Consider the following 15,372-nt stretch of genomic DNA (forward strand, 5'->3'; position numbering starts at 1 on the left):
ATTTTATTCATTACAAACTGTTTTCTGCTTGAGAATAGAAAGCGAAGAGAGAAATTAAAGGAATATTTATTTCGTAGAAATATCGTATTTATTTTCGTACGTTCGGTTTTAGCAATAAAGACATTCGTAACAAATTTAATGCTGCAAGAATATACGGAATGTACGTAATACGCGAAGATATAGAAAATATTGAAAGTAAAGTGGCCGTTTAATATTTAATTTCCGTTTCCATGAAAATATTTAGTAATTATACATCGTACTAATTTAATCGTAAATCTTGATTTTCGTAAATCTTTGATTTAATTGAAATTTGATTTTACTGTCTTATAATTGGTAATTCTTACTGCATAATAATATCTTACTGTATCATTAATTACTAAATACTTTATACACATTATTGAAAGTAAGTCTAATATGTATTTTACCAAGGAAAATAAATATTATCGTTCCTTTATTAAACCGTGTAACAAGAAGTGCAAAGCGAACGTAATAATCGCACGTTATATTATTAGACCGAACGACCCGTATAACGCAGTAACGTAACCATTGAATTTGCTTTATTACAGCGAGCTGAAAATTTTATTATCAGTTAATAAGTTATCGAGCTCGGAAGCTAATAATCCAGCTTGCCTCTATTTTGTCTGCCGGATGAAGACGCGATAATTATGCCGGATATTGTCAGAATATGTACTTGAGATTTACTTCCTCCTCGGTATACTTATGTATTCGAAAGAATATTTAACAATATCTTCCTTTAGTCGTGTCTCGTTACAATGCTAATGAAATTTCCAAACTTTTTATATAATACATAAGATACCAACATAAAAGTTTTCCATGGTGAATGTTCAAATAGTTTCGTAAGCCAATGCATATAACAATACACTGTAATATCAGTCCATATTGTATTATAGTCTTATATAGCATTTCTGCATAAATCGTTTAGCACTTCGTGGATTATAAAAACGAAAAACTAAAAATTTCGAGGAAATATGTAATGAAATTATCATTCCGTATCTGATCTACATAAAAGTACCTTACCTTTCTTATCGAACATGAATGCTTTGATTGCCAAAATTGATTTTAAACAAATCTTTATGAATCTCTATGCTTATCTATATCGATCCTCTTTTCAAGAAAATCAAAAACAATACATATTCAATTGCTCGAACCGTACCAGATCCAAATCATTACCTACCACCTCTCTGACATTAACACCACTCCCATCCACATAGTGACGCCACCTTGAATAACGAATACCCCGTAAAACGCCATGAATTTCTGAGCGTCGTCGTCACGGCAACAATGATACTCGTAAAGTCACGATGGCCTCGAACTTGCCGGTAACGAGACTCTTAAGTCGAAACGAAGATAAGGATGGTCTGTGAACGAAGATAAATAGAGACGGGGAAAAGAGTACGGGGAAAAGCTATGACGCGTATGATCGGTAGACTAGGACCCTGTCCCATCACCAGGGGAAACGACGAAACTCTTGATCCAGCCTCGATGGCCAGATGAACTTTTATTATTTATCTCTTACTTTAGAGAGTTGCCAGTCGGTTTTAGCCGGTTTAGCTTTTACGGTTACGTTTAATAGCCGGCCAGTGTGAAAGTTTCGAAACGACTGTTCGCCTTTGCCTCTTCATGCGGTGCACTTAGCAGCGTCGAGCTTCCCATTTCATGGAAAATCGATGGAAAACGTATTAGGGCATTAGGACATAGGATGAACGAGGTGTGTTGCAAGGCAAGATACATGGTTATTGTGCATATCTTCGCGACATTAATACAGGATCATTCATATTCGATGCTAAAAATGAAATCTGTTCTTCGTATGTTTTAGATCGGCGAGACGCTGCATCCAGAGCTTCAGATCATAACGAGCGTGTTCAACAAAGTTAAGTACCGCGGTAAGTAAATTTTTTCTCTGTTAGATCAGTGTATAGGGATTGCGTGTTTTGGAAAGGTTTTAGTGGAAACTGTATCGGACATAATGATAATTTAGTATAATGCAAATAAGCTGAATATTTTCAAATTTATGAGACCGTAACGGTGGTACTACCGGTATAGTCAAATTAATCAATTCGTAATTCATAGAAATTTTACAGATTTACATATGTCAGTCTATATCATATACGTATATAGAGAATTTGAGTATTTTGACAATTTTTGTATAGTATATGGATAAAAGATTAATTTATTCTTTCATAAATCTTTCTTGTTTCTTTTTTGTCTATTCTGAATAGGCTGTTTTCAAAATTTCAGGTATCGTCTAATTATTAATTCAGTAACCGTAGAATTTGGCATCGAACGAATTTTGTTTAATCTTGAATGAAATAAATTGGGAATTTTGAATAATGCAAATTAGTATTCAAAACGTAAACAATATAAATTCTATCTAATCCAGAAAAGTACGTTTGATCGGTTTACGAAGCAGAAATTTCTAGAACATAGAACGTAAATTCATGAGGTTTGCAGACCATGATCTATTGTAATTTCACGTATAATGCGAGCGCCTTTCGTCTCTGCCGCTAGCGTACACTATCAATACGCATTTACGCACTAATACTGCCTCAGACTATCTGATGGTGTTATAGGCTTTCAACTCGCTAGCAAGCTCCGCTACCGTTTGCTTTTGCGATGGGATATTAATAGTTTCGTTCGTGCCGCGCCGTATAATGATCACGATTTATCCCCTGTTACTTCACCATCCTATTAGGAATTTCCGACCTCTCACATTTGCCGAATTTCTAAAGCTTGCAATCTCATTAACAGTAAGAACTTTAATGTTTAAACATTATCCTTACGTTTATTTCAAGTTTCTAAATTCTATATTTTACGTTTGAATTCTTGACAATTTATGAGGCATTTACTTGAGAAATCGGCGGATAACATTTCTTGTTGCTGAAGATGTTGAGTCAAGGTACAGTGAAAATCTTACATATAAAATCTGTCTTACTTTTGAACTCTACTAAACGTAAATTTTATGAATAGAACTTTACATTCTCACTGAAAAAAATGAATTTGCCTTATTTCTGAATATTTCTATAGAATTCTGTGGACTTGAGCACACTATCTATGTGATAAAATGACTATTGCAACAATTATGAGTGAAAAGCAATGACATTATTAGAAAATATATAAGTACCCTTTCAACTCTATAGAAAATTCTATCAAGAAAATATTTCATATCTTAGCCTATCCTAAACCGACTCATTGCCACACATTTCCTCGTGAAACACTTTCCGACACTTCCAAGCTTCTTCCGCTGAATGAGCTCCCTTTATAAAAATCCGGCTCTATCTCTTCTCGCTCGCTCACCACGTCATTCGGATAACTTGGATGTATACGATGGATGTACGTATTGGATGTATGTCTATAACCTGAATAAACATCGCTAATTCTGTCTCGTACGACCATTCGAAAGTCAAAAAACGCTCACCCGTATCATCCACTATCTTGATGAAATACACATAACAGGCGATTCATCGTTGCGTGTCCGTGTCTTTCATTCGCGACTGCAATTAGTGGACCGTCAAAAGGTGTCGCAAAGGCACGTGGAAGAGCCACGGATGAAACCCAGGACCCCGGGTTCTGGTTTGAAAGCGGAAACGAAACGGAGAGTAGCTTGGTAGACCGAGGGGGTGAGGTAAAGAGAACGCGCGACGATGAATGCGCGGTTCACGCACCAAATACCACCGTGGACCGCTTCAGCGAGCCGCGGTGGAAAGTTGGCCGCGCACTCTGTCGCTGGGATAACCCCGGATAATAAATAAAATGGTGCCAGGAAAGGGAGTGTGCCGACGCTCCAGGCTACGTAGGGGTGGCGCGGGACTCGCTGACTCGAGAGGGTGAAAAGTCGAGGGACGGAAAAAAGGAGAGAGAGAAGGGGGGATGGAAAATGACTCTCTTAAGGTAACGAGTCACTTCACCGCGGCAGATATCCAGGTTTCTCGAAAGGGCGACTTTATCTCGTCATGAGAGTCGATATTGTGGGGTTGTTCGTGGGTTGAATGAGAGAAAGAATTGAAGGGTAACGTGCTACGATTAGACGTTTAAAGTGTGGGATACGTTTCCGGGATTATTGCCAGTGATGAGATGAATGGCTTTTTTTGAGAGTTTTATGAGAGGATGGAGATATATGATTATGGTTTTGGAGTGGGGTTAGGTGGAATAAAGTAGAGATTAGATTTGGGGGTTGTTTATTTGGTAAGTTTCGAGAGATCCTTTTTTTTTCGGACGGTTTCTTGTTTTCTGGCGAGTAACTTTCATTCACGAATTATTTAATGTCAATGATTATTATCTGTATTTACGAAGAAATCCAAAATAACTTCGCAAGATCAGATAACGCTGTTATATAAAGTGAAAAGTAATTGACGTTATATCATAAGAGATCCTATATATTTCCGAAACTCGTCTCTTTATATCTTGTCAATCGATGCAAGAGGTTTCTCCCTTTGACCATCGATCAACAAAAATCACCTTATCCAGAATTGTCTTCTCAATCAGCAATCGATAAAAGCATCGAATAAAACAGCCAATAAAAAAGTCTATAATCAACAACAATAACAAGAAACCTCATATAAGGACCAAACTTATAACGTCGTAAAAGAGTATAGTCTGTAAAAAAAGCACGTCACAGGAATTTCTCAAAAAAATATACGAACGAAAGTAAACGGAAGAAGGTTTAAACCAAAAGAATGAATTCGATGGAGCGACGAAATGCGTCGATGTTCCTAAAGGGTGATCCCTCCACGGTAAGGGTACTCGACGTTAAACGATTCGTCGATGGAAGCTCGGTTGCGCAGCTTTTTACGCGGTGGACACGATCTACACGACAACCGGTCGATTTACAACGAGGGACAACGATGCTCAGCGTCCATCTAGCTTGTGTGTGCATAAATTCCTCTATACACCGTGGCGTCATATTCTAGTGTGCGCCGCGTGTACGTGTGCCGCTGTGTGTGTATTTTAATCAATACCCTGTTGACACCGCGACCACGGCACATAAATCATGAGACAATGGAGAAATGCCGTGGGGGGTGGACCAACAGGGGTGGATCTAAGTATTCCATTGTCGTGTACCGTCGGCTCCTGTACCGTCGATGTGTGCATGTACGCCATCCGCGATAACAATGGGGACCCACGAACGCGCGCACGCCATCGTTCCTCGAAAAGTTTCCAGGTATTTATTGCGAAATTTCGCGAGAAAGCAAGATTGTATCGCACCACTTGACTTCCGGCCGAACAACCGGTCGTCGACAGCCTGCCTTACGGCTCAGGCATGATTCTGCAGAACGTACCGCTATTTTGGAGATTCTAACGAGACGAAGGGGTGAGTTTTGGGATGGTTGGTTACAATGTTATAGATATTGGAGTAATGGGCTTGAGAAATTTGCAGATGGGAGGGTATAGTAAATTTTGTGTAATAAGTTATACATATTTTGTTAGACTTTTGCTAGTAATTTCCAAAGATAATTGAATTTTTTATTTATATGCCTTTAGATTCTAAAGAGAAATAAATGTGGTAGAATGAATGATACATTTTATATAACATTGTAAATTAAATCTATTTCATTGAAATTTTTCGTGATACTTTAGTATATCAATTTAATTTAGGCAGATAGTTAAATTTTTTTTAATTATTTATTTATTTTTCTTGACACAATAAAGATTGCAAGATAGTATTTACAATAAACGTTTGATTTGTTTTCTTAAGCGATACCAAGTACACTGCTTGCGAACGAAACGACTATAGCAAAATTTAATCAATGCTCGTAAATGGAAGAGGAACAGAACCCAGGGCCACGATCTAATCCCATTACCTGCCATTTTATTCTATCGTTTCGACGCAATGGAAATGACAAATGAAAACTTTACAGCTTACCTAAATGAAATTAACGATACCGTTTGACGATACTTAAACAAAATTAAGAAAATATTTTGCTGATGATGGATTACCAGGAATACTCCTAATTGTAATTTTTCATCATTGTCGGGAGATTGTGTCGTATGCACATGATGCACATGCTCGCGCTGTACGAATCAAATGTAAGCGTTCCCGTGTATCGCGCACCGCATCGTAAATATCGTTAATATTTATGAATCAGTTTAATTCAAACGTTGTGTACGTATGCGAAATTCTATGCGCGGGAAACGCATGACCCGGTTCGATTGGTTCGTCAGAATCAGTTGTTAACTCTTGTAACGCGATCATGTGCGTTTATCGATGTCGAGCATGTAGAATACGGTGGAAATTAGGATCTTATATGAGTCATTACGTAATACATGTTGCAGAATAAAATTATGTTTAACGTTCGAGAAGTTTCGAATTTTCGCGAAATTTCTTATTTTGAACAGTTTTGAGTATATTCGATTATTATGTTCGAATTTTATGAAATTTAGAACTTTTGAAAAATTTGGTAAAAGTTAGTTAATAAATGTAGAAGAGTCTTTATAATTGAGGTTGTGCGACGGAAGTGAAGTAAAAGAATTGTAGAAGAAAAATTTATTTGTGAAAGTTGAAAAAGAAATTTAATTAAACGCCAGCTTAAATTTTAATTACATCAAGGATTTGTATAATATATGATTCTAGTTTAGCCCTCGTGTGATAATCTATCGAATCACATTATAGATTTAGTGTATAGATGTAGATGTAGTAATAACGGTTAACGCTACATGTTGTTTTGTTATCACTTGTTAATTTATATGTACATTTAATTATCGATTAGCAAAACTAATTGAATTTGGTTTACACGAACACAGCTATCGGGCGAGTGGAAGTCAATATGCAGAATGCAATGGTTCAAAAGTGTAGAAACACATTAAAAATTACGAAAAGGGCACGTGTAATTGATAAACTCTGTGTTACTCGTTGTTAGATGTTTTGCGGTATTAAAAAAAAAAGACTGACGAAAAGCGATTTATTATGCAATATGAAGAAGAGCCATCGATCTTCAGAACTAAATCCTTTACACCGTAGAACTTTTCAAAACTCAAATATAAGGTCACAATGTTCAAACTACCCGAGGAAAGAAATTTCTTAAGAACTGCAAACTCCTCAAAACTCAGACATAAAGCCAACTCACTTTCAATCCGTCTCGAAGGTATTAACGAACTAACAATTTTGTCAAAAGCATCCGTATGTCTATAACGTTTCCGGAAACAAAAATAAGAATGATAAAATTGCTATTTTGACAGATTTGCTAGTTCCTAGTACGAAAGAAAATACTGCATGTATTCGTGAAACGGAAGCTTCGAATAACAGAATGGAGTTGATGGCGAATCGGAACATCTTATACGTTGCAAGAAGGCTGGCTACATCTTCCGTTGTCTTTCATCGTAAACGGCCCCGGTAATATATGGAAACAATAAAACACAGAGAGACGAAATAAGACAAGAACGGGCAACTTTCCTGAATATGAATATAGCTACGTGTCTATGCAGGGCATTTTCCAAAGTGAGATGAAAAATGCGACGCATTACTCGCCGACGCAGCGAGCAAATATAAAATTCTTTATAGCTTCCTGCTTCGTTCGCGTGCCAACGATGAATCCACTGCGTCGTAATGTAAGCATTTATATTAACTTCCATCTACTCGTGATATACGGAATGACACGCGGAACGAAAAATACTTGCCGTTACGATTTTTCCAATTTCGATGTTACCAATGAAATTGAAGAGAACGACGTTCGTATAGTACGATAGAAACGCGAGACACGACGAGGAAATATAAGTAGAATAAGCGATTCGATACTTACATTGCAGTAAATTCACCTTAATTGAAGATTTTGCAGAATAAATTGAGAATATTTTCCGATTAATCGCATCAGTAATAGATCTCACATTTTACCAATTGTTTTCATTGTGGTTTATGAATTTTGTTCAGTTAAATCCGTGGCTTATTGATATTCATCAACGGCTGTTTTAAAAACACCGTCTGATGGATTCAGAATATTAATATTTTTTCATAAAATACAGATTTGCCTTTATTATTGTAAAAGATTATCTTTTAAGTTATGGAAACAGATATTGGTAGAGAATGAGGTCACTGTAAAATATAACGTTGTTTAACGTTACTATAAAGACAAATAGATAACACTTTTAAGGGTTGGTGCCATTCTGAATATCGGATTTCTTAAAATCGCCTTAACACATATCCGTATAATCGTCTTAAAATTCTTACTAGGCATTTTTTCTATTTGTTATGATAAAGATATAAATTTGCATAAACGTCCGTAGTCTGCTTATTACTTTAATCTCTGAATGGCTTATTTAAAATTACAATTTAACGTTTATAACAATTAAGCGACATTTTGCGCTTTTCTCAATATCGTCCATCTGAAAATTTGTCAATTACTCATAAAACGAATCCATCTAAATTACTATGTCGATAAATTACAACCGCCCATGTTCATTACATCTACGTGTATATAATACGTATGAATCTCTTGTAATGGCTGGCAGATACCACGAGAAACAATAGAGAAAACACGATCGCACAGTAGATCGTACGATATTCGAAGCAACCAGACGGATTTGAACCAGAAAAATCCGTACACTGTCTTTCCAAGCCACTTTACGTTGAAAAGGTCCATGCTCTATTATCTTCGAACGCGGCTCGAGGGATGCCATGTGCAGGATGCATGCATCGCGTATTTCCACTTTGTTTCGCCTAACTAATGGCGAGCTTTCGTCACGACCTTTCCATCCCACGATATCTTACCCACGCCCTCTGAGAATCGTCACATGTTCCTTCATATGAGAACAACCAACGAATAAATAAAACGTTACGACAATTCAGCTGCGATTAAGATTGTTTGTTTCTGTAGCAATTTCAATTTTTCGTGGAATTACATATCCGAGATAATTTTTAAATAATTGTTAATTGTGTTCTGTACGTAATTGAATTATTTATTGTTAGTAATTTAGTTGAAATTCACATTTAATATTTTCCAGAATATTGTCATTTATTAACTTACTTATTTAATTTGACTAATTTTATTTATTGACGAAATGTGTCATTTATTAATTACTAATTTAATAATTCTCATTATTAATAAATGGTAATATAATGTTAGAAAATATTTTGGAAGTGATTATACATTATACAATGTGAGATATTTGTATTAAAAAAATTTCTTGCTTCGTTCTTGCTTATTTCGTCGACGAAACTTTCCTCAGTCGATGAAAATATTTTCCACGGCTAGGGAAGACAAAAAGGAGGATTTACCAGGGTGACGGATCGCTCTTGTGAACAATTCTTTTTTTTTCGACAGTTCGTTCAGGGTGTAAGAACCGACAAGATGGTAGCGACTTCAAGGACCGAATTTTCGGCAGGTTTTTGATGGATTAAGGGAGGTTTGACACCCGCTTCACTGTGTCGATCAAGAAGTTACCCTGAAGATTGAGAAAATTAATGAACACGTCAGAAAATTAGTAAAGATGGAACTCGTTATACGAAACAAATCTTTTAGTTGACACAGTTATGAAGATAATTTAATATTTTTAATACCTGATACTTATCTGAGACAAAAAATGGCGAAAATAATTCCGCCGAACATAAATTTTGAATTAATATAAAAGATGAGAGGCAAGAATTACTTTAAAGAGGCAGACATAAACATATTTTGTGCAAAATTGAGAAATCTTCAGAAAATAAAGCTGAGTAATTTGACTTCTGAGTGGCTTAATTATTCTACAAGTCCAACAAATATTATCTTTCTTAAGAAATATCTTATGAAATATCGCGATTTCTATAAGACAATAGTAAAGATCGTCTTAGGTAATTAATCTCACAAACAAATCTAAAATTAGGCACCTTAATATCAGGAATATTTGCTATGCATATGAATATGTATGTGTTATAAACGAGTTATCCATCAAATATATTCGATCGCTATCTAGCTGGGAGCAGTTTGACGCGTAGCATCCTTCTATGTTGGATGACGGCATTTCTGAAAGCATAGAGCGGTCATTGTTGATAGCCAGGACAACGAAAGGGGCGCGGTTGGTCCGTTTGCACGGCTTTGTTCTAGTACAGAGGGCCACGTACAAGAAACTGATCCGCGCGTGCAAGCTGTCGGCTGGAAATTAGCACGATTGCAATACGTGCTGGCAGCTAAGGGCTTTACCTTTGTGCTCGAATTGAGGAATTTCGTGACGCTTTGTAACTTGAATTTTTCACTAATTTTCTTGCTTTCGTCGTGATACAAATATATAGCTGTTGATATGTAAATAAACCGCAACAGTTAGTGTTATCGTTTGCAACTAATATAATTGGTCACATGCGCGAATTGTGCGTATGTTTAGGCGCGAAAAAGCCACATGGTATCGAAATACACCCTGTATTATAAATTACGAGTCTCCGAAAGTATTGGCAGACATCGAGGTGCCCAAAGAAATGGTAGAAACGTAAATTGCAAATTCTTCCATACAAACTTTCGGACAATTTGAAAAATTCGTAATATAAAATATATAATATAAGGAAAAATACAAATACAAAAATTCGTAATTGCTTTAATCCGATCATAGTAACTCCGGGCAATTCACCTGATTTACCATTTTCCATTTTTAATTTTGCCATTTTTATCACTCGTACTAATAATCCGTGAAGAGTATTGTATCCATGCAATAACACCTTACTCTACAAACTCTTTATCGACGATACCAAATACCTATCAATGCACACACCGGAACGCAAACACAATCATCTAATTAAATCATTTAACCACAACGCGGCAAACACACAAAAACCAATGTCCATCAAGCGGGACAAAAGAATGATTCGAACCTCGGTTAAGCAAACAACAGTGAGCTCCGGTTTCCGCGTGGCAGACATCCAGGAAGCCGTGGGAAGGAGCGCAGGCTGGCGCATAAATTTGAAAACGATTTTGAATACGCGATTTGACGGCGTGGTCCCGCGAGAGCTCGCGTGCGCACACGAACAAGCGATGCCGGGTAATGAACACGGTGAACGTACCATGAATCATTGGGAACGCTTGTGCGCAACGCGGATGAAAGAACGGAAATTTCATTCTTTCCACGGATTCTGGCCTTGACACGGTAAAATTCCTTGACAGCCGGCGCGAATGCTCCCGGGAAACCGACGTGCATATTTTAAAAGACAGACAGAAACGGGAATGTGATGCCACCCTTTCGGTGTAATCCGTTGTTCCAGCCTCGTTCCTGACTTTTCTCTTTTGGCATGCCACGCGATAAAGCCATTTTTTCCCTGCGAAAGCGATCCGACGTGTTCTGCTTTTAGGTCAAACAGCTCGAAGCGAAATAATAGCACCCCTCGGTTAATTAGGGAAAGAGCTAAACGATTGGACGTTTAGTGGCCCCCCTTTTCTTTCTTTTTTCTTTTTTCTTTTTTTTTTTTTTTTTTTTCGTGCGATTATAAGTTTTAATACGAGCAGTGACGATCGTGACGTTTTACGAAATTAGTTATTGGTCAAAATAGTCGTGTTTCGAAGAGTGAGTCGGGAAATAAGAAATTTTGTGTGACCTATTCTTTGCTAACTTTAAGTTGTACCAATGATTTGAATGGTACAAAGATATAGTAATTAATAGATTGGGAATTTTGGTACAAATTCATATTTTTATGAAAATAATATAAAAGTGGCATCTAAGCAGAAATTTGTTTAACGATTGAATATTGTAACAGGTACTGTATTTTCGATATTTCCGATATTTTCGTATAATATGTACATTCTGTGCATCGTTCTCATTTGTTATTAAATACTGACGGAACTAGGTATCACATTACACACAGAGCAATTTACATATTTTTGGAAATCTTGCTTGGATTCCTCTTTAATCTGTGTTCTTTTCTCATCAAAGATTCGGAAGGATTTGTACATCAGACCCATTGTTTCTGATTTCAAGTTATAAAATAACCGAGCAAGTCTATAGGTCGGGCTGCTATGCAATTAGGTTGGTAAATGGTTGTCAGAGTTTGATTTAATCATACCGGTAAATGCAGAATTAATTTGGAAAACTGAGTGTGTAATGAAATGAGTGACCTCGAAAGATATCACGTTTGTATAAATGAAATTAAACGCACGCGTAACATCCCATTAATGAAACGACCGATCGAAAATAATTAATCTTGTATCAATTAAATGGACCTCATTGTTTCATTCCACTTCTTCGCTGTTTCTCTTGTTCCCATCACAACAAAACAAATACTCATTTTCGTCCAAAATTCATAGTAATTATAAGATATAAGCTTATACCGTATCTCATGGTTTCTATTAATTATGCTAATTAACTTCGCAATAATACTTCGTTCTAGTCATTTATTCCTGCTACCTGACACAACATTTTAGAATATCATTAACACTACAACTATCGATCGTTAATACGAAGCTATTTCTACTAAAGCCAGTCAAAATGAGTGGTCTTTAAAAAATACTTTCTTACAGCAGGAATTCCATGTTATGTAGTACGTTTTTGGTATTATGAATCCATCTGGGAGCATGATCCCTAAACGAGGGTTGGCACATTTATAAAATTGTAGAGCCAATCATTTTGGCTGGTGTGGTATTTCTAGTGGTATTATCTAGCGATCTAGCGATCGATTCGGAATTTTCCTGATAACTAATATCATCATATCGACTGATACGCAGTAAAAATTTTAAACATGTGGGAAGTTGTACAAAACGAAGAAACTGGTTAATTGGGGTTCGATAAACAGATTGCAGGACCCTCTTATATTTTGACTGGTATTGGTATAAGTAGCCTTGATACAAAATTATTTTGAGTTTGAATGCATAAAAAGCAAAATAAAATTCATTATATTATTCTTTTAGTTATCGTTGCGAAAGTCATTACATCATTGTGGAAAAAAATATAACATGAATTTTAAAATAAAATTGTAAAGCCAGTCAATTTGACTGATGTGGTAATTCTAGTGTTAAGCTTCTGCGCGGTAAAATTCTACATACTTTTCTACATTCATAAATTATGTAGGTTTGTGTATTTTCACACCCTCAAATATCACGTGAATGCATAAAAATCCACAGTCTAACGATAGCTATTAAAGCTCTTGCCTGATTTAGTCGCTATTAGAAGCTACATGAAACTACAAACATTGCCAATTACCCTAATCGAGCGCATTAGCCCGTTTAAGAGGCTTATCGAGACAAATATACACTCGTTCTGTTATCTATTAACGGACAGACCCAGTGACTATCGGCGATGCTTCTATTGCGTCAAATGTTCTTCGAGAAACACACGTGTGGCTGTCGTTGCGTGGAAGTTGAGGGCAAAGGGCTCTTAGGAAAATTGACCGACCTTAATGGCTCGACCACACATCCGGGGATAATGATGATGACAGTGGCGATAATCGCGATATAAGAACAGCGATGGAGCACGCCATCATAACCTGTGTCCTCTGCTGTGTCAAACTAAAGATTAAAACGTAATCGCTATATGCGGCGAGGATGAACCTGTATGACATTATCGAACGTTTGTTGTTTATGTCAAATATTTGCGTTCACGGGTATTTGTAAAGGAACGCTCTATTTCTAATAACGTCGAGCTTTAAAAGATATTGAAATTCTTCGAATTGGTATCGTTAGAGTCAGTGAAAAGTACATTAATCACGAGTTGGTTTACTTGATTTTTAATTTGTTTAATATTATATTAATTTTAGACGAAGAACTATTAATAATCTTTACCTTATGAAACAAAAGATAGAAAATAAGATCGAGTACCATAAAATTTATTAATTTGATTGGTTCAAATTTAATTTGTTGATTTATTAATAAACAAACGTTACGTTAATACAATATCTTATTTGAAATTCTTCTTCAACTTACATTAATGAGTTTTGTCTTTAACATTATGATTATGAAAAGATTACTTCGTATTTTTGAATCACTATCTTTTATACCATATAGACTCTACGATTGTACGAAGTTTGAATAAATCATTGTATGTGTTCAGTTTATACTGTATATTTAGTTTAGAAATTAGTTTATGATATAGTTATATTCAGGAAGAAGATTGAACCCTTTCTAGCTGAGATATAACCAAGGATAAAATAATACAATAAATGAACATGAACAAAAAGTATGTTCAGCCGGTATTTTAAATGACGTTGGCTTTATCTTGAAAGTTCATTTTATATTATTAGTATTCAGCGTGACGCCTCGACCTCACGTTACGCGGTTATAAATCCGCCTCATACCGCTCCTCTAATTTGGAACACGCTCTGCCTTCCCGCTTACTCTTGTTAGATTTAGAACGAAGCAAATATTCCTTTGTTCTCGCCACTTTCAACCATATTTTCAATTGAATCTTTTTTCGTTCCGTGACGTTATTTATTACGAAAAATTCTGCAAGAGGTTAAAATTCCAAAATCGGTCATTTTCAAACGGTGCCAGCACACTCGAAATCGATGAAATATTTTCCTCATGCAAATATTAACTATTCTTTCTCGTGATATAGTTTCATCGTAAAAGAGAGAGAGGGGGGAGGGAGAGAAATAGTAAAAATCAAAAAACTTCATCCATACCGAATGAAATTCCTGTTTTATAAAATCTGAACGTGTCTAAAACCAACGAAATAGATAGCTTTTTATTTCGAGGTCAGTAATACATACGTGTAATGAAAGATATTCCACAATTTTATCTTAAATGTTTCATGAGGAATCATTTTCTTTGTACTGAAATCATATTTTTGTCCTTTTAAATGAGAATTTCCGTTAATTCTTCATTTTATATAGATTTCTTTATTTTATATTTAACAAAAGTGTACACATGTTCTATAATACATTTTCTTCCATAATGAATTTCTATACTTTACCATTTTATATTTCAAGTTATTAAATTAACGAAATCAGTACCCTAGCAGAATAAAATTGAAAATATCAATTTCACGAAAACTGTAAACCGCGACAGATTGACGTCACGGGACGTTGAAAAACGTTGAAATAATTTTTCTATTTTCATCCTCCTTTTTCCCCATTTTTTATAATCGGTGCGTCGTTCGTGGACGCGTGCACGCGAACCTTCTGCGCCACGTAGCAGAAATTCGAGAAATCATTGCCTCCGCGTTGAAGCGCTCTCCGAAATCGGATAGAACGAAGCGACGTGTGACACGTTTCTCAATTTCTTCACGCTTTTTCTCGCGACCTCTGTGCAAGAGTTAATGCATTTCATTAATCACCGGACGACCCTCTGGTCTTCTCTTCTTTCCATCTGAATTTCAGAACTGGTTCCATCTCTGCTGTGATACCTGGCCTCACCCTCATTTCCATCCTCTCCACATCTTTATTATTATTTGTCACCTGCCTCAATGCTTCTCTACTTTCTCTTCCTCTCCTTTCTTACTTCCTTTTTTCTTTTTACCATATCTAGATCAGTTCTC

General features: G+C 36.1%; 1 protein-coding gene across 5 annotated transcripts in view; it reads left to right on the forward strand.

Annotated features, from left to right (window-relative positions):
* Carpa (Carbonic anhydrase-related protein A) overlaps window positions 1-15,372 on the forward strand; it is a 232,892-nt gene that overhangs the window by 208,629 nt on the left and 8,891 nt on the right. For all 5 annotated transcript variants that reach the window (XM_072016303.1, XM_072016304.1, XM_072016301.1 and 2 more), the window contains exon 6: window positions 1,838-1,904. In XM_072016303.1, coding sequence (XP_071872404.1) covers window positions 1,838-1,904 — 67 coding nt within the window. The remainder of the gene's footprint in view (window positions 1-1,837; window positions 1,905-15,372) is intronic.

Source organism: Bombus fervidus, chromosome 14 (assembly GCF_041682495.2).
Source record: "Bombus fervidus isolate BK054 chromosome 14, iyBomFerv1, whole genome shotgun sequence".
NCBI classification, from domain to species: Eukaryota; Metazoa; Arthropoda; class Insecta; order Hymenoptera; family Apidae; genus Bombus; species Bombus fervidus.